Genomic DNA, 27,362 nt, shown 5'->3' on the forward strand with positions numbered 1-27,362 from the left:
AGCTTTCCCCCCTGAGATCAGGAACACGACAGGGATGTCCACTCTCACCACTGTTATTTAACATAGTATTGTAAGTCCTAGCATCAGCAATCAGACAACAAAATATAATAAAAGGCATCAAAACTGTCAAAGATGAAGTCAAACTTTTACTTTTCACAGACAACATGATACTTTACATGGAAAACCTGACATATTCCACCAAAAGTCTGCTAGAACTGATACGTGAATTCACCAAAGTTGCAGGGTACAAAATTAATGTACAGAAATCGGTTGCATTTTTATACACTAATAATGAAGCAACAGAAAGAGAAATAAAGAAACTTATCCCATTCACAACTGTACCAAGAACCATAAAATCCCTACGAATAAACCTAACCAACTCTTGATTTCAACTCAGGTCACAGTTTGTTTTGGTTCAGTAGTTCTAGCCCCACATTGCACTCTGCACTGACAATGCAGAGCCTGCTTGGGAATTCTCTCTGTCTCCTTCTCTCTCTACCCTCCCCCAATTACACTCTCTTTTTCTCTCTCAAAATAAATAAATAAACTTTTTAAAAAAGGGAAAAGAAAATAAAGCATCAATTTTAGGGCTAAGGACAGCACAGGAATAGGCACCTAAGGCAAATCAGACTAAGATAATGAGGAAGGGGATAGAAATGTTCAAGGTAAAGTGGAAACTGGAACTGAATGAGAAATCTACAGCAGGAGACTCAAAGTCAAATCAGGCTATGGATCATGAATCTAGATAATAAAACAGGGCATGAATAAGATGTCTTCAGAGAGCTATACAGACAACAAATCAGGAAACAGACACAATCTGGATAATTGGCATGAATCTTCAAGCATAAAGCACATGTTATAAGCAACAAACACTGTCTCAATAATGAAACCAGAGATTTTTTTTTTACATACTTTCATTTACAAGCATGAGCCCAGCAAGTGAATTTAAATGTAATTCTTGCTTAGAGGGGATGTGATGAAGACAGAGTACCCACCTGAATTGGCTCTTTCAACAATTAGATTCTGACATTATTTATGACAGGGAAAATAACATTAACTAACCAACCAAAATCAAGTAATAGTCTGAGGTCCCCTGACTGCTGTCACAAAACAATTTCTAAATCAAAATTCCAAATCAAAACCACAAAGAGATATCACCTCACACCTGTTAGGATGGGTACCATCAAAAAGACAAGAGATAACAAATGCTCACAAGGGTGTAGAGAAAAAGGAACCCTGGTACACTGTTGATGGGAATGTAAATTGGTACAGCCACTAAGGAAAACAGTATGGAAGTTGCTGAAAAACTTAAAACTAGATACCTGTATTCCAGGTTCACTGCAGCATTATTCACAATAGTCAAAACACAGAAACAATGTAAGTGTCCATCAGTAGATGAATGGGTAAAGCAAATGTGATACATGTATATATAAAGTATATAAATATATATTTTTAAATATATATGTCAAATATTAATTCTAGATGAACAAAACGGTAATACAAGATATAATGACAATATGCTATATAGATCAGCCATGAATTAATTACAGTAATAAAAAAATACTAATTTAACAAGGATGATAAGTATATTGGAAGAATGTAAGAAGCATGTTTATATATCTTTGGGATAGGAAAGAATAACTGAACTAAAGTCTTATGTTCCACTACAGAGTGAATAATAAGAATAAAATAGAAAAAATAAGAAAAAGAAATATAAGTGTGTTATTTTTCATGTTGTTTTATTAATTTATTTTATTGCTTTTATTTTAAAATTTTTTCCAGCTTTATTGAGCTATAATTGACATACAACATTGTGTAAATTTAAGGTATACAACATGTTGATTTGATACACTTACATACTGCAAAATTATTACAACCATAAAAGCAAGCTGACACTTCCATCAAGTCACATAATTACCATTTCTTTTTTATGGTGACATTTGAGATCTACTCTTAGCAACTTTCAAGTATATAATACAGTATTATTAACTATAATCACCATGATGTATGTTATATCCCATAATTTATTTCTCTAACCTTCTCTTGTTGGTAGACATTTAGGATGTTATCAATTTTTTACTACTACACACAATGCTGTAGGTGTCTTTATGTGTACATATATAGAAGTTTCCCCAGATCAATACATTCAAATATTTTTTACCATGGCCCAGATTTAGAAATATATTTTATATCACAATCCCATACACATAAAATTGAAGCAAATCTCAAGGAAAAAAAATTTAATGATGTTACATGCAATTGAGCCAGATACCAACTGACTACCCCTGCACCAAATCTACCTTTCTCTAACCTGCTTTTTAATCCTGGAAGTGAACCCTATGATGTTTAATCCTATGTATCAACTATCTGGGCCACCCGAGTGCCCAGATAGTTGGTTAAATATTATTCTGGGTGTGTCTGTGAGAGCATTTCTGGATCATACTGTGACATTTTTTATTAGCAAACTGAGTAAAGCATATTGTCTTCCCCAATGTGGGCAGGCCTCATCCAATTTACTGAAGGCCTGAATATAAAAAAATAGATGGAGTAAGAGAGATTTCACTTTCTCTGCCTGTTTTCAAGCTAGGACTCTGGTCTTCTGCATTCAGGCTTGGAATAAGACTGGAACTTAACACCATCAGTTCTCCTGGTTCTCAGGCTTTCTGACTGTGACTAGAACATTGGTTCTCTTGGTTCTCTAGCTTGCCAATTGAAGATGTTGAGACTTGTTAGCCTCCATTACCATGCAAACCAATTCCTTGTAATATATATACATATATATGTATATATGTATATGGGTATATGTATATATGTGTATGTGTATATGTATGTATATGTGTATATGTATATATGTATATATGTGTGTGTATGTATATGTGTATATGTATACATATATATACACACACACATATATATACACACACACATATATATGTGTGTATAATATAATACACACATATCTCCTACTGGTTCTGTTTCTCTGGAAAACCCAGACTAATATAGACATATCACCATTTCTTCTTTGTCAAAACGTCCAGCATTAGGCTTTGTCAATAGAGGGTACTAATGGGACAATGCAAGGCCAGAGCAGAAAGGAGAGCTTCCTTTCTTGGTTCTGGTGCACTGTTGTTTTATTGTAAGCAGCCTAGCCAGGTGACTGGCATGTTGGAGGCCCAGTGGTGCTTACCTCAGTCACCTCCACAGACAAGCTATGGCTCTTAGGCTCTGGCAAGTCTGAGGAGCTACACCTATGGACAGCTCTGGCTCACTCATGTCATTCCGTAAGTTTTTCTGCTACCCAGCAGATTATTCCTATAGATGAGTTCCAATCCATGCCCTCTGGAAAGTTTCTTCCCCATTGACAGGCTACTTGTTCCTATGACAGCCATGGCCTTTCCAAAAGGATCTGAATCTTTGCCTTGAGGCAAGGGAGTATTCTTTTAAATTCTTAGTTCCTTCCTTGCTTACTGGCTCTACCTCAGTTGCTGAGGTAGTTGCTGACTTCTGCATTTGTTATTTCTATATCCCTTTGAATGTGTTTTACCCCGTTCAGTAAATAGGTAGCCACTTTTTACTAGTTAACATTTATATTAAATATTCCCTATTCAAATTATTACTGTAATTGGATCATAACTGATACAGCAATATACTCTTGACACTTTAATCTATTTTTTATTAATGCTGATAGTGAGCACTAAGTAGAATTTGTAACCCACTTATGATTTTATTAGGCTACCTTAAAAACACTTCTTTGAGGTATAAACTTAGAAGTTAAACTGCTAAATCACAGGATATGCACATATACCATCACAAGATATCCCCAGTGTATAAGCATGCCCACTGAAACAACTGTGCCAACAACTCAATATGTGAGACATTTTAGTCTTCTAATGAGTATGGAATTGTTCATCATCCTGATTGTAACTTGCTATTCCTTGACTGCTGACAAGACTGCTGTGAAATCCCTGGTCATATTTTTCTCCATTTTTCTATTCATCTGTTATTTGTTTTCACTGGTTTATGAGTTCTTTTATATTCTATTTATCTTTGTCAGTTATATCACCAAAAAAGTTTTTCCAGTCTGTAATTTGACTTTTGTCCTTTTTTAGCAAAAATCCATTTCATTGATGCATAATTTACACACAGTGAAATGCACATTGTGAATGTACCATTCTATAAGCTTTGGCAAATGTAACAGCCATGTATCCCATATTTCATCAAGACAGAAATTTTCAATCATCCTGAAAGTTCCTTCATGCCTCTTTCCAGTCAATACTCTCCCAGGAAATCACTATTCTGTCTTCTATCACCACAGATTTGTAGTGTTCCTTGTTCTTGAGGTTCATATAAGTGGAATCATATAGAATGTGAACTTTCACATCTGGGTCTTTCGTTCAGCACATTTTTTTAGATGCCTCCATGTTGTTACATTTTTAAAACTTTTATAAAAATTTTTTCCAAGTCCTTTTATTTTTTAAAGTAAATTTTTTATTGATATGTAACATTCATAAGTGTACAAATCATTAGTCTACAACTAAGTAAACTTTCAAAGAATATACAACTGTATGTCCACCACTCAGATAAGTAAAATGTTATCAGCATCCCAAATGTCACTCCTGTCTTCCAGTCATTTGACACATACACACACCCTTAAGCTGAATGTGATACAGAAAGGAAAATGGATTGTTACTACACACAACAATATCATAGATATACTCTCAGAAAAAGAAGCGAGATAGGAGTGGTTTTCTAACCACTATTCTGACAAATATCACCAGCTATTGGTTTTACCTGGTTCTGTACTTTATGAGCACAGAACCTTAACATAAACTTTTACATCTGACTTCTGTCAAGAATGTGTCTGTGATATTCATCCGTATTGTTGTATGTAGTAACAATATATCATTTTCCATTCCATATCACATTCATTGGAAGCAATATACCACAATTTATTTACTCATCCTACTGTTGATGAACATGTGGTTTTTTCCTACTTTGCAGCAATTATGAATAAAGCAATTACTAACATCTTATACATGTATTTGGCTCTTGGATATATACCTACAAAGAGATTTGCTACATCATCAGTATGCGTTGATTCAACTTTAGTAAATAGTGCCAAACAGTTTTCCAAACTGGTTATCCCTTTTCCTCTCCCACCAGCAGTGTATAAAAGTTAACAGTTGTTTTATATCCTTACCAGCACTTGGTATTGCCAGTGTTTTGGATTTTAGTCATTCCAGTGGCTGTACTGTTGTATCTCACTGTGGTTTTAATTTGTATTTACCTGCTGACTGAAATTAAACACCTTTCCATATGTTTATGAGCCACTGGAGTATCTGTTTTGTGAAGAGCCAAGCCTAGTCAAGCCTTCTCATTTTTCTATTGGAATGTCTTAATTTTGATTTGTAGTAGCTCCTTATATACTCAAATACAAGTCTTATCAAACATCTCTCTCACTCTCTAACCTGCCTTTTTTCTCTCCTTAATGATGTCTTCTAAACAACAGATCTTCATTTGAATAAAGTACAACTTACCAATCTTTTCCTTTATGCTTAGTGCTTTTGGATCCTTATCAAAAATCATTGTCTGTCTACCCAAAGGCCAAGACGAATATTTGCCTCTACTTTCTTCAAGGTACATTATGGTTTTACATTTCATATTTAGGTCTACCTTCCACCTGGAATTGTATATAAGGCAAATGGTATGAGGTAGAGATCAAGATTCATTGCTTTCAATATTGACGCAATACCATTTATTGAATAGGCTATCATTTTTTTATTCCAGGTGGCCCAGTATCACCTCTAGTAAAGGACATCATTTCCCCCAATGCACTGCAATTATCACCTTTTTCATATATCACTGGACAATATACATGATAGTCTGTCTCTGGACTCCCTATTGTGTTTCATTATTCTGTCTTTACCCCAAAACCACAATGTCTTCATTTATAATAAAACTTGATATCCGGCAGTATAAAATTTCCAGTTTATTGCCTTCTTCATGATTATCTTGGCTATTTGTAACCTTCTGCATTTTCATATAAATGTTAGAATCAGCTTCAAAGGCAAGGGAATTAAAAACAAAAATGAACTACTGGGACCTTATGAAGATAAAAAGCTTCTGCACAGCAAAGGAAACAACCAACAAAACTAAAAGGCAACCAACGGAATGGGAAAAGATATTTGCAAATGACATATTGGACAAAGGGCTAGTATACAAAATCTATAAAGAGCTCACCATACTCCACACCCAAAAAACAACCCAGTGAAGAAATGGGCAGAAAACATGAATAGACACTTCTCTAAAGAAGACATCCGGATGGCCAACAGGCACATGAAAAGATGCTCAACGTCACTCCTCATCAGGGAAATACAAATCAAAACCACACTCAGATATCACCTCACTCCAGTCAGAGTGGCCAAAATGAACAAATCAGGAGACTATAGATGCTGGAGAGGATGTGGAGAAACGGGAACCCTCTTGCACTGTTGGTGGGAATGCAAACTGGTGCAACCACTCTGGAAAACAGCGTGGAGGTTCCTCAAAAAATTAAAAATAGACCTACCCTATGACCCAGTGATAGCACTGCTAGGAATTTACCCAAGGGACACAGCAGTACTCCTGAGTACATGATTTTGAAAAATATCACATGTTCAATAATACATAAATGTTACAGCAGAAATACTCACATATGTCACAGAAGAGGCTAATAGTCAAGCCAAACTTCATTTGAGCACATATTTACTGCCTTGTTTTAATTATAACTGATCATCATGTCCAGCCAATCAAACAGAAACACACAGATGAACTAATTACAATTCAATTCTATTCAAATGCAGCTAAGCATGGGTAGAAAATTATCTATTTGATTGTAAAATCAAAATTAATCATTTGACATAATATGTAAAAATTACATTCTGAGAGCTAACAATTAGTTATTTAATTGTTGCTATTAGAGCCAAAATAGCTCATACCTTTATGATAAAAATAGATCAGGAAGGATTTTATAACAATGTACCATAATGTGGTTGGTTATGGTTTCAAAACAATTGCTGATAATCTATTACCACAAAATAAATATATATAATGCTACCCAATGTACCATAATGTGGTTGCTTATCATTTCAAAACGATTGCTGATAATCTATTACCACAAAATAAATATATATAATGCTACCCAAAAGCATCACTATTTGTGTGCTGTATACATCCATACTTACCTTCACATTTTTCAAAAATCTGGACCGTTTCTCCTATTTCTAAGACCAACCCTTGAGGGACAGATCCTCGAAAGCTGCATATCACTAGAAAAACAAAGGCAAACACATCAATTAGCATTTTAAAGATTTTTTAATGTTTATTTATTTTTCAGAGAACCAGAGAGAATGCACGTGAGCAGGGGAGGGGCAGAGAGAGGGAGACAAAAGATTTGAAGCAGGCTCCACACTGACAGCAGAGAGCCCAATATGGGGCTCCATGTGGGGCTCAAACTCACGAACTGCAAGATCATGACCTGAGCTAAAGTCTGAGTCACCCAGGCACCCCATCTGTTAGCATTTTTAAATACTGGGACAAGGTCAATGTCACTGAAATTAAGCCCTAACTTTTCTTAAATATATACTCTCCCTTCTTCGCTAATTCATCTTTCAAATTTCTAAGCCCCTTTCAACTTAATCTGTATTTTGAGCAGTAATATTAAGTAGCTCAGAATACCGAAATATATTTTGGCAAAATTACTGTTCCTCAGTGGTATGTGCATGTGTGTGAAAATGCTTCTGTAATCAGAGTGTCTCTCTCCATCAGCATGACTTACATTCACCTGTCCTTCTGGGGCAAATATACTTCAATTACTTAAGAAGAAATAAACACTGGAGGCTTCTGATCTAATATAACAGGCTTTTTTTTTTTTTTTTTGAGAAAGAGAGAGCACATGTATGCACAGGGGAGGAGTAGGAGGAGAGGGAGAGAGAGAATCTCAAGCAGGCTCCACACTGGGTGTGGATCCCACGACCACAACACAGGGTTCGATCCCACAACTGTGAGGTCATAACCTGAGCTGAATGAAATCAAGAGTCAGATGCTTTAACTGAGTCACCCAGACACCCCAAAACAGATAGTTTTACAAAGAATAACTAAATAGGGACACCTGGGTGGCTCAGTCAGTTAAGTATCTGACTTTGGCTCAAGTCATGATCTCACAGTTCATGAGTTCAAGCCCTGCTCTGTGCTGACAGTTCAGAGCCTGAAGCCTGCTTCGGATTCTGTGTCTCCCTCTCTCTCTACCCCCGCCCCACTTGCGCTCTGTCTCTCTCTCTCAAAAATAAACATTGAGAAAAACAGAATCACCAAATAAATATGAATATACTTTGAGAAACAAAGTACTCATAATAAAAATATAAACAGAAATTAATGAAATAAAAAGCAAATGTACAACAGAGAAAATATGTCATACCAATCAGAATCCCATATTTATTGCATCATAATTTACAAGAGCCAAGATATGGAAGCAACCCAACTGTCCATCCACAGATGAATAAAGAAGATGTAATACACACACACATACACAAACAGGAATATTACTCAACCATAAAAAAATGAAATCTTGCTATTTGCAACGACATGGATACAGAAGATGTGGGAAATATTACTCAGCCATCAAAAAGAATGAAATCTTGCCATTTGCAATGATGTGGATGGAGCTAAAGTGTATTATGTCTAGCGAAACAAGTCAGTCAGAGAAAAAAAACCATACGATTTCAATCATATGTGGGAATTTAGGTAACAAAACCGATGAACATATGGGAAGGAGGAAAAAAGGGAGGGAATGAAACTACAAAAGACTCTTCATGATAGAAAACTAAGGGTTGACAGAGGGAGATGGGCTAAATGGGTGATGGCTATTAAGGAGGGCACTTGTTATGGTGAACACTGGGTATTATATGTAAGTGATGAATCATTAAATTCTACTCCTGAAACAAAAAAGAGCTACATTTTGCTCACAAAAAATAAAAATAAAGTAAGTTCTTTGAATCGCTAGTATCAAAAAGACAAAAAGTAGTAAGCGTTGGTGAGAATGTGGAGAAAAGGGAACACTCATCATGGGAATGTAAATTGGTACAAACACTGCAGAAAACAGTATGGAGGCTCCTCAAAAAATTAAAAACAGAAATGCCATATGACCTGGTAATTCCACTACTAGGTATTTACCCAAAGAAAATGAGAACACTAATTCAAAAAGATATAAGCAGCCCTATGTTTACTGTAGCATTATTTACAATAACCAAGATATGGAAGCAACCTAAGTGTCTGTAAGTAGATGAATAAAGAAGATGTGGTATACATATATATGGGTATATACACAATGGAATATTGCTCATAAAAAAGAAAGAAACCTTGCCATTCACAGCAATATGGATGGACCTAGAGGATATTATGCTAAGTGAGGTAAGTTAGAAAGAAAAAGAAAAATACCATATTATTTCACTTATGTGTGGAATCTAAAAACAAAACAGACCAAAAAAACACAGAAAAAGACCCATTATTACACAGAACTAACTGGTAGTTGCCAGAGGGGCAGCATTTGAAGAAATGGGCAAATGGGTGGAGAGTGGAAGGTACAGGTTTCACTTATGGAATGAACGTCACAGGGATGAAAGGTACAGCATAGGGAATATTAATCAATGCTACTATAATAATGTTATATGGTGACAGATGGTTAACTATACTTGTGATGAGCATAGCATAACCTATAGAGTTGTTGAATCACTATGTTGTTCACCTAAAATTAATGTAACACTGTGCATCAACTACACTTCAGTAAAAAAAAAAAAAAAAGATGCAGAAAAATTGATAAACCCCTCACCAAAGTGACTCAAAACAAATAACTTCCACAAGAATGTTCACAGCAACTTTATTCACAATAGGCCAGAACTGGAAACAACCCAACTATTCATCAAGATAAGAATAGATAAAATATACACTGAAAACTATAAAAAGCTTATGAAAGAAACTGAAGAAGACACAAAGCAAATGGAAAAATATTCCATGCTCATGGATTAGAAGAACAAACATTGTTAAAATGTCGCTACTACCCAAAGCAATCTACATATACTCAAAGCAATCCCTATCAAAATAACACCAGCATTCTTCACAGAGCTAGAACAAACAATCCTAAAATTTGTATGGAACCAGAAATATCCTGAATAACCAAAGCAATCTTGAAAAAGAAAACCAAAGCAGGAGGCATCACAATCCCGGACTTCAAGCTGTATTACAAAGCTGTAATCATCAAGACAGTATGGTACTAGCAAAGAAACAGACACTCATATCAATGGAATAGAATAAAAAAAAACAGAAATGGACCCACAAACGTATGGCCAACTAATCTTTGACAAAGCAGGAAAAAATATCCAATGGAATAAAGACAGTCTCTTCAGGAAGTGGTGCTGAGAAAACTGGACAGCGACATGCAGAAAAATGAACCTGGACCACTTTCTTACATCATACACAAAAAAAAGCTCAAAATGGATGAAAAACCTAAATGTAAGACAGGAAACCATCAAAATCCCTGAGGAGAAAGCAGGCAAAAACCTCTTTGAGCTTGACCGCAGCAACTTCTTACTCAACACATCTCCGGAGGCAAGGGAAACAAAAGCAAAAATGAACTTTTGGGATCTCATCAAAATGAAAAGCTTCTACACAGTGAAGGAAACAATCAGCAAAACTAAAGGGCAACCAACAGAATGGGAGAAGATATTTGCAAATGACATATCAGATAAAGGGTTAGTATCCAAAATCTATAAAGAACTCATCAGACTCAACACCCAAAAAACAAATAATCCAGTGAAGAAATGGGCAAAAGACATAAATAGACACTTCTCCAAAGAAGACCTCCAGATGGCCAACCGACACATGAAAAAATGCTCAACATCACTCATCATCAAAACCGCAATGAGATACCACCTCACACCTGTCAGAATCGTTAACATTAACAACTTAGGCAACAACAGGTGTTGGTGTGGATGTGGAGAAAGGATCTCTTTGGCATTGCTGGTGGGAATGCAAACTGATGCAGCCACTCTGGAAAACAGTATGGAGGTTCCTCAAAAAATTAAAAATAGAACTACCCTACGACCCAGCAATTACACTACTAGGTATTTATCCAAGGGATACGGGTATGCTGTTTCGAAGGGGCATATGCACCCCAATGTTTATAGCAGCACTATCAACAATAGCCAAAGCATGGAAAGAGCCCAAATACCCATGGATAGGTAAATGGGTAAAGAAGATATGGGGTGTTTGTGTGTGTGTGTGTGTGTGTGTGTGTATGTATGTATATGTATATGTATATGTATATGTATACGTATACGTATATGTATATGTATACACACACACACAATGGAGTAATACTCAGCAATCAAAAAGGATGAAATCCTGCCATTTGCAGCTACATGGATGGAACTAGAGGGTATTATGCTAAGCGAAATAAGTCAGAGAAAGACAAATACCATATGACTTCACTCATATGAGGACTTTAAGACACAAAACAGATGAACATAAAGGAAGGGAAGCAAAAATAATATAAAAATAGGGAGGGGGACAAAAACATAAGAGACTCTTTTTTTTTTAATATAACTTATTGTCAAATTGGTTTCCGTACAACACCCAGTGCTCATCCTAACAAATGCCCTCCTCCCTGCCCATCACCCACTTTCCCCTCTCCCCCACCCCCCATCTACCCTTAGTTTGTTCTCAGTCCTTAAGAGACTCTTAAATATGGAGAACAGAGAGTTGCTGGTGGGGATGTGGGAGAGGGGGATGGGCTAAATGGGTAACGGGCATTAAAGAATCTATTCCTGAAATCACTGTTGCACTACATGCTAACTAACTTGGATATAAATTAAAAAAATAAAAATTTTTTTAAAAAGCAAATTAAAAAAGAAGTTTGACAATAAAAATATAGGGATGCTGGGGATCCTGGGTGACTCAGTCAGTTAAGTGTCTGACTTCAGTTCAAGTCATGATCTCTACATTCATGAGTTCAAGCCCCACATCAGACTCTGTGCTGACAGCTCTGTGCTTCAGATTCTGGGTCTCCTTCTCTCTCGGCCCCTCCTCCTCTCTCTCTTCTCTTCCCTTCTTTCTCTCTCCCTCTCTCTCTCAAATAAATAAACATTTAAAAAATGTAGGGATGTATTGCTGGTAGGAATATAAAATGGTGCAGCTGCTGTAGAAAACAGTTTGGCACTTCCTCAAAAAGTTAAACGTGTAATTATCATATGATCCAGAATTTCCACTCCTACGTATACACCCCAAGAAAACTTGAAAACATATGCTCACACAAAAAGTTAGACACAAAGGTTCATAACACAATTGTAATAGTCAAAAAGTAGAAACAATCCATATATCCATCAAATGGATAAAGGTATAAACACAATGCATTATATCCATTCAATGGAATAGTATCATCCATAAAAAAGAATGAAGTACTGATACATGCTACTACCATGATGAGCTTTAAAACTTATGCTAAATTAAAGAAGCCAGACACAAAAGGCTACATATTGTAGGATTCCATTCATATAAAATGTCCAGAATAGGCATATCCATGGATACAGAGAGATTAGTAAATTCTATATCCTTGGAGGGGAGAGAGGAATGTGGAGTGACTGTCATTGGATACAGGGATTCTTTATGGAGATGAAAATTTTCTGGAATTAGATAGTGATGATGATTACACAACTTTTTAAATACATTAAAACCACCGAATGATATACTTTTTTTAAAAGGCAAAGAAATGCAAGTGGCTTTCCTTGACTCTTAATAAGTCAACATATATTACTGATACTGCTCGGTTATATTCAAGAAGTCAATTCCAAGTCTGAAGTGACTGAACAAGTTGAGACATTAACTCGGTACCATCTGAAGTGGAAGCTACTAAGATGTGTTATAATTAATGGTAGTAAATATATACATGAGCTGAAAATAACTTAATTAGACCAATTTCCAAAGCTTATAAAAATGTAAGATGTTTAAAACCTGTGGTTATTCATTGTATGATCATCAGCAAGTACTCTACAGAAATTATATGACTCTCATGTGTTAGTCTGCCATTAGCCAACAATGAACTTCATTTGCTCACATGGACTTGATCATCTTCACCTCTGTGAATTTTTATAAGAAACATAAGGGAAGTATACTGACTTGCTAAAGTATCCAGCAGCAAGATGGCTTAGTAGTGGTCAAGTTTTATTGCAGTTTTATTGTATTTCAAGCTGTGACTGCAATTTTTCTGAATGAGAACTTCCTTCATCCACTATTATCAAATAATAAATGGCTTTGGAAATTAATTTTTGCTTCCAGTCTTGATAATGTTTATTAGTGAATCCAATTAAAATCACACTTACTTGTGAAACATAACTATATTAGAGATATTTTGATGCCAATGTGAATCACAACTAATGTTAAGCTGCTTTATAAACTCCTCATACTTTCAAAAGTTAAAAAAAAGAAACAGTATCTCCATTCTAACCCAAATTTGGATCGTACACATTTTTGTGCTAAAAATACAGTTCCTGCAGTTTTTTTTTTAACTTCAATGCAACTGCAAAGGAAATTTTCGTATTTCAAAACCCATATAATGGTGGAACTGAGGAACTTCCACCTAACCATCGGTTGGAAATACTTTAATCTCAAATGTAATGACAGGCTAAAAGGCAAATAACAAGAGAAGATGCTAATAAATTCCATAAATGCCTTCCAAATAATGAATATTCTCAAATTAAATATGTGCCTACAGACTGACATCAGTATTTAGTAATATCTATCGGTCTTAAAAAGTATTTATAAAGATGAAAAACAGAGGGGCGTCTGGGTATCTCAGTCATTAAACATCCAACACTCGATTTCAGCTCAGGTCATGATCTCACTGTGAGTTCAAGCCCTGCTTTGGGATCTGTGCTGACAGCATTGAGCCCCTTGAGATTCTCTCTCTCTCCCTCTTCTCTGCCCATCCCCACTCGTGCTCCCTCTCTCAAAATAATTTTTTTTTAAAGATGAAAAACATAAAATCTCATTACAGATCAGCACTGACAGATGAAGATTTGTGACTGATTCTAATCATAGGGAACATTAATGTTAAGAGACCATTTAAGGGGTACTCGGGTGGCTCATTTGGTTAAATGTCTGACTCAAAAATAAATAAACATTTAAAAAAATGTTTAATAGTTTTAATACAGACTGTGTACCACATTATCACCTTAGTACTGCTTAAGAAACCCACAAAAATATTTTCAGTCTCTTACATATTTTATGATTATTTTTCTTATTTCTAGGTCAAAAAACTACAAAATAGTTTGCATTTGAAGCATTATTGCATTGTTATTTGTTAACGCCAGGATAATTATTAGATTAAATGAGAAACAATCCCAACAATAGTCATTTCTGTATTATCCATACCAATGAAAATAAAAAGAAAAATATGTGCTTCAAACAAAAATAATTTGTTTGGCTTGGTAATACATGCTTTCTTCGAACAAATTTGTCCTCTTAACTAAGTTTTGTTTGAGCCCATAATGAAGTTAATTTGCGCTCCTTGAGCTGGATTGAGGGAGCAGCACACCCTGGGAGAACATGGATAGCAAAGAAAATCTGACTTAAGGCACACAAAATTGGCCATGAATAATGCCAAAGTAACCCACACCTCTTTCACAACTGGTAATTAGCCATTACTTTAGCACTACCTCATGCAAAGCAAGTGAAACATTGCAATACAAAATAAAAAGTATACTATATATTCCTTAAGGGCTAGTAGGACACTGGAAAAAATCTAGTGCGTATAACAAATTGAAAACAGAGATGGAATGAAGAGTATTAACTATGGAGCTAGTTTCTAAAAAAAAAAAAAAAAAAAAAAAAATATATCAGTGCATCTGTAATGATTAAATTTACAGAAAGGGCCCAAGTTTTTATTTAATGTCTCACTAGAAAGTAAATATAACAATGTAACTGTAATTTGCTTCTAGAGATACTTCCCTTCCTTCCTTTTTAGAATAGTTACTGAGTGATAAGGAACACCTACAATGGAATTTTTCTATGAGCCATGCTTAATCCATAGAGGTAGTCAAACATGATGTTCACTGACAGGACTGAGAAAAATAGGTATAAAAATAAGTTTGGAAAGAGATACTGACTGTAAATTGATTCATGAAAATGTCTATCCTTAATAAGCCACTAGGCCTTTAAACCAGATAAACACAGGTACTAATAAGAAAACTGTCTGAAACTATTTAAAAGGCCAGGTAGAGAAGAAAACCATAGCTTTTACTTTCCTTTCAACTTTCCTTTGCCCTAAATATAATCTTTCCTTCCTTATTCCCACTCCCTTGTGCCATACCATACTAGAAATGTACTTCCAACATAAGTGACAAAAAGAATATCATCTACAGCTATGCAAACATTAAATGTTAAATTGTGCTAGTCTGTGGAAACAGAATAAGATGTTAATTAAATACTTGGAGTAAAGGAAGGCTATTTAAAGCTATACCTATAAAGGCTATAGGAAGGAGATGAATGTTGACAGAAATAGACTGATGAAGGCCTACTCCCATTTCCAGAACTTTCCTAGGCATATCACACATATTAACACATTTAATCTTAAGAAGGAAGGGGAGGGGAGGGGAGGGGAGGGGAGGGGAGGGGAGGGGAGGGGAGGGGAGGGGAGGGGAGGGGAGGGGAGGGGAAAGGAGGGAGGAAGAGGAGAGGGAAGTTAGTTATCAGCAAGAGGAATCAAAATGACAGTCTTCTAAGAGAACTAAAAGACAGCATTACTTCTTACAACAAATGAGAAGGCATTCCAAGAGAGTTCATCTGACTCACAGTAGTCACCTCATAATTAATCCCCCCAAATAATTAATCTACTAAATAATTAACTTTTTAATGTAGAACTTTCTTTCCCATCATCCAAGACACTGATGTGCCTTTTTCAAGGCAATACTACTGGTAGGAGAATACACAAGTGTATTAGAAGGCAGTTTGGTAAGCAAAAAACCATTGTAAAAGGGGGTGAAGAGTTTAAAGGAGGTATTTCATACAAGTCATACAAAGCCTAAAAGTACCAACCTTATCCCACCGTAAAGCACTATCCTCCAGAAACTGTACTTTGTTAAAAAAACAAAACAAAACAAAACAAAAAAAAAAACCTCATGTCTCTCTTCTCTGAATAGCACACAAATACTACCAACATCTGGCTCTCTGGAACTCTCTTTTCCACTCTCTTGACCGTCCATGCCCTTTATTCATTCCTTCCCCAGTTATGACCACACTGCAGTCTTTGCTCTCTACAGAGAACATTTCACACTCTTTGGCAACCTACATAACCTCTTGGTTTTCCCCCACAGTGGTTACTGACATCCACTAGTTTAATTTTCAGAGCTCACTAGTTTAATTTTCAGAAGTCAACTTTATAAGACTGAATCCTTTCTCTCTAAGATCAGAAAAAAGAAAATATGCCCACTCTCACCACCTTTAAGATTGTATTGAAGATCCTACCCAGCACAGTCAGGAAAGAAAAAGAAATAAAAAGCATCATCAAAATTGGAATAGAAGAAGTAAAACTCTATTTGCAGATGACAGGATTATCTATTATCTACTATTCAGATGACAGAAAATCAAATGGAATCTACCAAATAAGTAACTAGAACTAGCAAGTGAGTTTAGTACACTTATTTATTACAAGATCACTACACAAAAATCAATCACATTTCTGTATAATAGCAGAAAACAGAAAAGGAGATTTTGAAAAATATTATCATTTAAAATAACATCAAAATATGCAATACATAGGTGTAAATAGGACAAAAATAAGTGGAAAAAATCTGTACACAGAAAAATATTCCTGAGACAAATTATAGAAGACCCAAATAAATGGATAGATATGCCCTGTTTATTAGTTGAAAGATTTCATACAGTTAAAATGGCAATATTCTCCAAGTTGACCTACAGACTCAGTGCAATCTCAATCAAAATCCCAGTTTTCTATAGAAACTGACAAACTGATTTTTAAATTATATAGAAATGAAAGACAGAACAGCCAAAACACTTTAAAAAAGAAAATAGAATATTAAGACCACCTGATTTCATCAGCACCTGAGTGACTCCATCAGTTAAGCATCTGACTTTTGATGCTGGCTCAGGTCATGGTCTCATGGTTCATGAGATCAAGCCCCAGGGTGGGCTCTGTGCTGAAAGCAACATGGAGCCTGCTTGGGATTCTCCCTCTACCTCTCTCTCGGCCCTTCCCCTGCTCATGCATGGACATGTGCACGTGCACTGTCTCTCAAAAAATAAGACTACCTGATTTCAATAATTATTATAAAGCTACAATAATCAAAACATCATGGTATTAATGTAAAGACAGACTAACAGATCAGTGGAACAAAATAAAGATTCCAGAAATAAACCCACACATATACAGACAGCTAATTTTTTTAAAAGACACAAAGAAACTGCAGTGTCAAAAGGATAGCCTATTCAACAAATGGTGCCAGAACAACTGGATATCTATACAAAAAAAAAAAAAGAGAGCTTACGTCCATACCTTGTACTGTATTAAAAAACAACAACAACAACAACTTGAAATGGATGAAATGGATAATAGACCCAAATATAAACCTAAAACTATAAAACTTACAGAATACAATGTCAGAGAAAATCATTGTGACCTCAGGCTAGGCAAACATTTCTTTGACAAGCATAATCCATAAAAGGACAAATTGATAAACTGCATATCACCAAAATTTAAAACTTTTGCTCCTTGAAAGACACTGTTCAGAGAATGAAAAGACAAGACTCAGACTAGAAGAAAACCTTTACAAATCATATATCTGATAAAGGACTTGTGTCCTAAATACATTTTTAAAAACTCTTAAAATCCAAAAGTAAGTGTGATGTCACACACAACAGCAGAGTGAGAGCTCTACAAGTTGGTCCCTCCACTGAAAGAACCTGTGAACTGGAAAAAATGACAAGAATCAACTATCTTGGAATGCTGGAACCTAACTGGACACTTATAGAGGAGTGCTCACAGACTGTTAATAGTGTACCTTGATGGACAAAAGCTTTTAATTTTGATGAAGTCCAATTTATTTTCTTTTGTTGTGCTTTTGGTGTCCTATCTGAGAAACCATTGTCAAATCTAATGTCATGAATTTGCCCATTTTCTTCTGTGAATTTGATAGCTTTAGCTCTTATATTTCGGTCTTTGATCCACCCTAAAATTCATAGGGAATCTCAAGAGACTCCACGTAGCCAAAATAATCTTAAAAAAGAACAAAGTGGGGTGCCTGAGTGAAGCAATAGGTTGGGCGTCCAACTTTGGCTCAGGTCATGATCTCATGATGTGTGAGTTCGAGCCCCACATCAGGCTGTGTGCTGACAGCTCAGAACCTGGAGCTTCCTTAGAATTCTGTGTCTCCGTCTCTCTCTGCCCCTCCCCTGCTCACGCTCTGTCTCTCTCTCAAAGATAAACATTAAAAAATTAAAAAAAAAAAAAAAAAAAGAACAAAGTTTGGGGCGCCTGGGTGGCTCAGTTGGTTGAGTTCCGACTCTTGATTTCGGTTCAGGTTGTGATCCCAGGATCATGGTATGAAGTCCCTCATTGGGATCCATGCTGAGCACTGAGTCTGCTTAGGATTCTTTCTCTCTCTGCCCCCTTCCCTGCTCACGTGAATTCTCTCTCTCTAATAAAAAACAAAAAAAAAGAACAAAGTTGTATGACTCACACATTCTAGTTTCAAAACTTACTACTACACTGATCAAAACAATATGGGAGGTACCTGGCTGGCTCAGTCAGAAGAGCATATGACTCTTAATCTCGGGGTGGTGAGTGCAAGCCCCACGTTGGGTGTAGAGATTTCTTAAAAATAAAAAAACATAAAAAAAAAAAAGAAAAAAGCCAATATGGTACTGGCATAAAGACAGCCACATAGATTCACTGGAATATAATTAAAAGCCAGAAATGAATCCTGACACATACAGTCAACAGATTTTAACAAGAGTGCCAAGACCATCAAGTGGGGGAAAAAAGACTTTGGGAAATGGGTGCCGGGAAAACTGAATATCCACATGCAAAAAAATGAAGTTGGATCTTAACCTTACACACATACAAAAATTAACTCAAAATGGATCAAAGACCGAAATATAAGAGCTAAAGCTATCAAATTCACAGAAGAAAATGGGCAAATTCATGACATTAGATTTGACAATGGTTTCTCAGATAGGACACCAAAAGTACAACAAAAGAAAATAAATTGGACTTCATCAAAATTAAAAGCTTTTGTCCATCAAGGTACACTATTAACAGAGTGAAAAGACAGTCCACAGAATGGTAGAAAATATCTCTAACCATGTTAAGACAACCATGTCTTTAATGTACAGAATCTATAAAAAGTCCTACAACTTAACAGAAATAAAAATAAAAAATATATGCAACTCAAAAACAGGCAAAGGATTTAATAGACATTTCACAAATAGCTGTAATAAGCACATGAAAAGGTGTCCAATTTCACTAGTCATTAGAAAAATGCAAATGAAACCTACTTTACACCCACTAGGATGGCTACTGTTTTCTCTTTTAAAAACAGAAAATAGTAAGTGTTGGCAAGGGTGTGGAGAAATTGGAACCCTTGTACATTGCTGGTGAAAATGTAAAATGGTGCAGGTGCTATGAAAAACAGTTTGGTGGTTCCTCAAAAAGTTAAACATAGAACTACCATATGATCCAAGAATTCCACTCCTACATGTATACCAAAAAGAACTAAAAACAGGGACTCAGTCATATGCATCAATTTTCACAGCAGCATTAATCACAATAGCCAAAAAATGGAAACAATCTAAGTGTCCTTCAACAAATTAGTAAATAAATGTCACACAGACATCACACACACACACACACACACACACACACACACACACAGAAATACTGTCAGCCAAAAAAAAAAAATACTGTCAACAATAAAAAGTAATTGAGTTCTAATGCATGATACAAGTGGATGAGCCTTGAAAACATTATGCTAAGTGATATAAGCCAAACACAAAGGACAAGGGTTACATGATTCCAGTTATGTAAAATATCTAGACCAGGGGGAGGACAGAATGAGGAGTTACTGTTTAGCGAGTTTAGAAGGGGTATTTTTGTGTGTGATTTGTTTGTTTGTTTGTTTAAGTAGGCTCACACGTTCATGAAGCCCAATTCAGGGCTTGAATTCATCACCCTGAGATCCAGACCTCAGTTGAGCACAAGAGTTGAATGCTTAACCAACTGAGACACCCAGGAGGCCTAAGTTTAGAGTTTTTTGTTTGGGATAATGAAAAGTTCTGGAAATAGATAATGGTAATGGTTACACAACATTGTGAATGTACTCAAAAATGGTTAAAATGGTAAATTTTATGTTATGTATAGTTGATCACAATTTTTAAAAGCTATTATGATAAAAAGAAAAACTGAGATATGGGGCATAAAATTTTAAGATCATGGAAAGCATGACTTAAATAAATGATTCCAAAATTTCAAAAACAACGAGAACTAAAAAAGCCCAACGATATGAAAAAAGCCTAATTTTTAGACAGGCAAAAAGATTTGTACATTCACTCCAAAGAAAGTAAACAGATGGCACATAAAAGGATGCTCAACATCATTAGTCACTAGGTAAATGCAAACTTAAAGCCACAATGAGATATTGTTACATACCTACAGATAGTTAGCTTTAATTAAAAAGACTGATCATACGGGGCGCCTGGGTGGCGCAGTCGGTTAAACGTCCGACTTCAGCCAGGTCACGATCTCGCGGTCCGTGAGTTCGAGCCCCGCGTCAGGCTCTGGGCTGATGGCTCAGAGCCTGGAGCCTGTTTCTGATTCTGTGTTTCCCTCTCTCTCTGCCCCTCCCCCGTTCATGCTCTGTCTCTCTCTGTCCCAAAAATAAATAAACGTTGAAAAAAAAAATTTAAAAAAAAAAAAAAAAAAGACTGACCATACCAAATGTTGGCAAGGATGTGAAAAAATTCTCATATACTGGGATTATAAAACAGCACTATCATTTTGGGAAAAAGTGTGGCAGTTTCTAAAAGAAGGTAAACCGCATACCACATAATCCAGCCATTCCTCTCCCAGGTATTTATTTCCCCAAGAGGAAAGAAAAAAGACAACCATTCCAAGACCTATATACATGGGTGCTCATTGAAGCTTTATGTGTAATTAGCAAAAAAATGGAAACAACCCACATACCCATCAACAAATGAATGAATAAACAACTGTGGCATGTCTATACAATAGAATACTATTCAGCAAGGAATGAACTATTGATACATACAATAGATAAACAAAGCATAGATAAATCTCAAAATAATTAGGCTAAATGAAAAGAAGCAGGCAAAAGAAGAGTACATGCAGTATGACTAATTTATATAAAATTTTAGAAAATGCAAACTAATGTACAGTGACAAAAAGCAGATCAGTAGTTGTCTGAAGATAAGGAAAGGGACAAGAAGGGAAAGAAAGGATAAAGGATAAAAGGGTGGGATTAAAGAAACTTTTGGGAGTGATTATAGTGATGGATTCAAGGGTGAATGCATATGTCAAAATTTACCAAATTGTACAGTTTACTTTTTTAATGTTTATTTCTTTTTGAGAGAAAGAGTCAGGAACAGAGTACAGTGGGGCAGGGCAGAGAGAGAAAGAAATACAGAATCCAAAGTAGGCTCCAGGCGTGAGAAGGGGAGGGACAAAGAGAAAGGAGGGAAACACAGAATCTAAAGCAGGCTCCCGGCTCTGAGCTGTCAGCACAGAGCCCAACACAGGGCTCAAACTCATGAACCATTAGATCATGACTTGAGCTGAAGTCAGACACAACCTACTGAGCCATCCAGGTGTCCCCCAAATTGGACACTTTACGTAGGTGCAGCTTATTGTATCTCAATTATAATTCGGTAATGTTTTTTTTTTAAAGCAGTCAAGGTGAACTGGGATGGCTCACGTTGAATCCAAATTTAGTTGCCAAGTCTCATAGAGAAGGAAAAAGGTAACAAATTGTTCAATTAGTGAACAGGGTCACAAAACTAGTAAGAAGTCAAATTAGGATTCAAATCTAGGACTGTGTCCTAATCAAAACCTTTCTCTTTATACTTCTTTTGAAAAAGAGGATCATATGAATGGGTAGAAATCCATTCAACAAGTATTTATCATATGTCAGGCACTATTCTAGGCTCTGGAGACACAGCAGTCAACAAAAGATACAAAAACCCTTGTGCCTGTGAAGCTTAAACATTCTGGAAATAAACAGGTTGTAAAAAAAATCAAAAATATATGGTATATCAGATGGTCAAGTGCATGCTAAAGTGAAAAATAAAATGAAGTGCTAAAGAATGGGTAGTTCAATTTTTTTTAAGTAGAAATGTTTGAAGGAAGATACTGCAGGACAATGCAAAATATATAGTCACAAAATGACAGCTAGTCTAAAAATAAAATAAAAACAATTAAGAAGGGAAAGACACATTGGTAGACTGACTTCACCTAACAAAAACATAATTTAGTGCAATACACTGGTATATACCTGTCCTGCCTGAAGGACAATTAAACCATTCCCCACTATAGGTCAATGAGAAAACAAGACAGCAAGATAATACAAAAAACTGCAAGAGATGAAAAGTACTGGACTAGAGATATTTTAAAGTACACCTAAATCTAAATAAAACTCTAAAAAACTCAAGTGGAAGAACATGACTCCAAAAGTTAGTACAATAACCATAGCACACAATCTCAACATGCTGTTTATTTAGCTGGAAAATTGTCATTATGCAGTAGCATAATTATAGAGAATTGTTTCTGCCCAGAAATACAAAAAAATGATTTTCAAAAACTGATTTAAAAAAATCCTACTAGCAACCATACACTGAGCCCTGAAATATCAACGTTTTAAGACTACTGATGCAAAATCATAAACCTAGAAAATACAAACCAGGCTCATTAGACACAGCAGATAAACTGAAAACAGGTAATAAAAAGAAAGTGATATTTTATTCAAGGCAGAAAAAACACCTTAAAATTTTCTATTGTGATTTGGAAACAGTCCCTCGTTATAACTGCCTGAATAAAAGGCCAACACTGACAAAATGCTGGGATTCAAAGGGTGGATCCAATCTTTACCTAGTATAGAAAATAGGATAAAACCCATATATCACTTCACTTTAAAACCTAACTTGCCTGAGAATTGATGAAACTTGCCTGAGAATTGATGAAAGCTGTGGCCACTCTTTGAGGAACATGCACCTAAGTTTACTGACATCCATGGAAAAACAGCCACACATTTCTAAAAACCTTGCAAGCATACAGCACTCAATCTTAAGTTCCTGGGTCAAGCATTCAAGAAAACAGAACTTCTGGTTCTTTGTAGGAAAAACTTCTTCAGACCCTATACTCCAAGTATCCTAATACATGAGAAGTAATTTCTTGATGATTTACCAGGTGTGTTAGGATGTAAAAGTTTAAAAATCATCATTTTCCCTGCTCCACCAAATACTGAAACCATAAAATTTTTAAATTTAAAGTGTAAAGGAAGCTAGCCAAATACATCTAATTTCACTCCCTCCTAAAATCTAACTAAAACCACAGTTAAGAAAAAAATTTATTTTTAATCCTGTAACCCATACGATGAAGAAATGGGAAAGGAAACAAAACTTAAGTAATTTTAAAAGCTGAAAAACAGATGGACCAGTCTGAGAAAACCAAACCCGTACCAATAGTAAAAAGAACCAACCCAATTTACACCTCAAAATTCTTAACAAGCTCAAGAACTGGCAGTAACGGGTAACTCTGGAAGTGGCGGGAAGGAAGTAGGGAGGAAGGAGTTCAAGGGAGATGCTAAAATAAGAAAAGATTGATATAAAAATTCTAGGCAGCATTTAGAACATTAGATTTACCTCCTCCAATCATTATCTCAGTGTATCCCCTTTCCTCCACTCAGGAAAATGGCTGGAAGTTTATTCTCCAGAAAAGTAAATGCATTTTTATTCTAGATTGGGCGACACCAGGCACATCTTAGGAGTAGCAATGAGTACAAAAAATAGGATTATGTGAACATACACAAAAAAAAAAACTCCAGCCCCTTTCTAACACTGTGCTCTCCAAATTCTAGTATCCAACACTTTTTAGCCTTCAGGCATTCTCGTGCTATCATTTATGTTTCAAATTTGTATTTAAATTCTAGTTAAGATATATTGCAATATTGGTTTCAGGAGCAGAATTTAGTGATTTATCACTTATGTATAACACCCAGTGTTCTCATCACAAATGACCTCCTTAATCCCCATCACTCATTTAGCCCATCCCTGGCCCACCTCCTTCAAGCAACCTTCATTTTGTTCTCTACAGTTAGGAGTCTCTTGTGGTTTGCCTCCCTCTTTTTTTCCACCCATTCCCCTTTGTTCATCTGTTTTGTTTCTTAAACTCCACATGAGTGAAGAAACCATCTGGTATTTACCTTTCTCTGACTTATTTCATGCATCATGCTATCTATTTAGAGTTAATAAAAAGGGGCCCCAAGGACCCAACATATTGGACAAAAATAAACCCAACCCAAAGAACATAACTGTGAAATTTGTGAACGTATCGTGAAATCCCAGAATTCTGGGAGAATTATGATTCTATTAATAAGCTTCCAAATAGGAAAAACAGATTGTACCTAAAAGATCAGGAGTCACAGACTTCTAACACTGCAAGCCAGAAAACAATAGACACTGCCTTAAATATGGTGAAGGAAAATAATTTCTAACTTAGCATTCTATATCTACACTCTTGATAAGAGTTAGGATAAAATGAAGACATCTTCGGGGGCACCTGGGAGGCCCATGTGGTTGAGTGTCTGACTTTGGCTCAGGTCATAATTTCATGGCTCACGGGTTCGAGCCCTGCGTCAGGCTCTGTACTGACAGTTCGGAACCTGGAGCCTGCTTCCAGTTCCGTCTGTCTCTCTCTGCTCCTCCCCCACTTGCGTACTGCCCCTCTCTCTCTCTCTTTTCTGAAATATAAATAAATATTTTTTTAAAAAATTTTAGTATGAAATTTATTGTCAAATTGGTTTCCATACAACACCCAGTGCTCCTCCCAACAGGTGCCCTCCTCAATGCCCATCACCTACCCTCCCCTCCCTCCCATTCCCCATCAACCCTCAGTTTATTCTCAGTTTTTAAGAAAAAATTTTTTTAAAAACGAAGATATTCTCAGACATGCAAAAAGTTTATAGGCTGTAGGAAAAAAATGTAAACTGAGAGCACTTTGGAAAACAATTTGGCATTATCTTCTCAGATTGGAACTTGCATATGCCACAATTCAGCAATTCCTTTCCTAATCACATACCCTAAAAAAAAATACATGTATGCCAGGAGGCAACACAAGAAGGTTCATAGCAGCACTGCCCCTAATAACAAAAGAGAAGGGAAAAAAATATGAACTGACAGAAGAATGGATTAATGAAGTACAATATACTAGAGCTACACAAAATACTGATGAATCTTAGACTTAACTTTTTATTTTTAAAATTATAAGGTGAAACTTTTTCTTTTGGTATATAGTTCTAGGAATCAGCACATCCATAGATTTGTGCTACTATAACCACAAACCATATTCAGAACAGTTCCATTTACCCCAAAAGAAACTCCCCTATACTATCTCTTTCAAGTCACACCTTCCCTCATCTCTACTCAGGGCAACTGCTGATCTGTCTTCTATCCATTATAGTTTTGTCTTTTGGAGAATGCCATAAAAATAAAGTCATACACTATGTAACCATTTTGATGGACTTATTTCATTCAGCATTAACCCCCCTGAAACTCACTCAAATTGTTGCATGTATCAACAGTTCATTCCTTTTAATTGTTAAGTAGTACTTTATTCTATAGACACACCACACTTTGTCTATTCACCCAATGCCAAAATGACCACTGGGTGATGCAGATGTGGACACATCTGAACCAATGGCTCAGTTCATTGACCATTGGTTATGTTTTCTTTTGTAAAGACTGTTCAAACCTTTTGCCCATTCTTTTGTTGTTATTACTGGGTTTTGAGATAACAAATCATCTGCCATACAAATGTTCTGCAAATAATTTCTCCAGGACTGCGGATGCCTTTTTGCTTTCTTCACTGTGTCCTTTGCAAAGCAAAATTTTTAATTTTGATTCAGTGCAAGTCATCAAAATTTTTCCTTTCATACTTTATGCCTTTTGTGTCCTATTTAGGAAATCTCTAACGTAAAGTCACAAAGATATTCTTCTTCATTTTCCTCTAGAAATGTAATAGTTTTGACTCTTAAGTTTGTGACACATCTCAAGTTAATTTTGCCTTAAGAAAAAGGTTGAGGTTACTTTTCATACAGAAATCCGACTGTTCCTATACCCTTTCTTGAAAAGACTATCCATTCCCCCACTGAATTGACTTAGCTCATTTGTCAAAATCAATTGAACATATAAGTATGGGTCTACTTCTGGATTCTATCTAATTTCATTGATCTCTATGTCAATAGTTCTACAATACTACATTGTCTTAATTACAGTAGCTTGATGTAAGTAAGTATATAAATATATAACTTACTGTCAAGTTAGCTAACACAGTGTATACAGTGTGCTCTTGGTTTTGGGGGTAGCTTCCCATGATTCATCACTTACATACAACACCCAGTGCTCCTCCCAACAAGTGCCCTCCTCAATGCCCATCACCCAGTCTTAAAATCAGGTATTGTAAGGGGTGCCTGGTTGGTTCAGTTGGTTGAGTGTACAACTCAATTTCAGCTTGGGTCTTGATCTGAGGGTTGTGAGTTTGAGCCCCGTGATGGACTCCACGGTCAGCGTGGAGACTACTTTAAAAAAAATAAAGAAAAAAAGAAAAAGGAAAAAAATCAGATATTGTGTATCGTATAGTATTATTCTTCCTTTTCAAGACTGTTTTTACTATTGTATGGTGTCTTTCCATATAAATTTTAAAATCAGCTTCTCAACTTATTCAAGAAAAAGTCTCCTAAGCTTTGACTTTGTAATGAATCTATACGTCAGTTTGAAAAGAACTGCCATCTTAACAACACTGAAACTTCCAATAAACATAATTTGTCTCTGCATATATTAAAGTTTCCTTTAATATCACTTTGCAATATTTTGCAGTTTTCAGTTTGCAGGTCTTGCAAATCATTCCCTATTTTGTTCCTAAGTATTTTTTTTATTTTTTTTAATGTTTACTTATTTTTGAGAGAGAGAGAGGGAGACAGAGTGTGAGTGGGGGAGGGGAAGAGAGAGAGAGGGAGACACAGAATCTGAAGCAG

The 27,362-nt window shown here is 35.9% G+C and overlaps 1 protein-coding gene across 11 annotated transcripts in view; it reads right to left on the reverse strand.

Annotated features, from left to right (window-relative positions):
• Window positions 1-27,362, reverse strand: part of DOCK3 (dedicator of cytokinesis 3) — a 561,979-nt gene that overhangs the window by 467,818 nt on the left and 66,799 nt on the right. For all 11 annotated transcript variants that reach the window (XM_027038830.2, XM_027038823.2, XM_027038822.2 and 8 more), the window contains exon 2: window positions 7,224-7,307. In XM_027038830.2, the coding sequence (XP_026894631.1) occupies window positions 7,224-7,307 (84 nt within the window). The remainder of the gene's footprint in view (window positions 1-7,223; window positions 7,308-27,362) is intronic.

The sequence above is a fragment of the Acinonyx jubatus genome, chromosome A2, assembly GCF_027475565.1.
Source record: "Acinonyx jubatus isolate Ajub_Pintada_27869175 chromosome A2, VMU_Ajub_asm_v1.0, whole genome shotgun sequence".
Lineage (NCBI taxonomy): Eukaryota > Metazoa > Chordata > Mammalia > Carnivora > Felidae > Acinonyx > Acinonyx jubatus.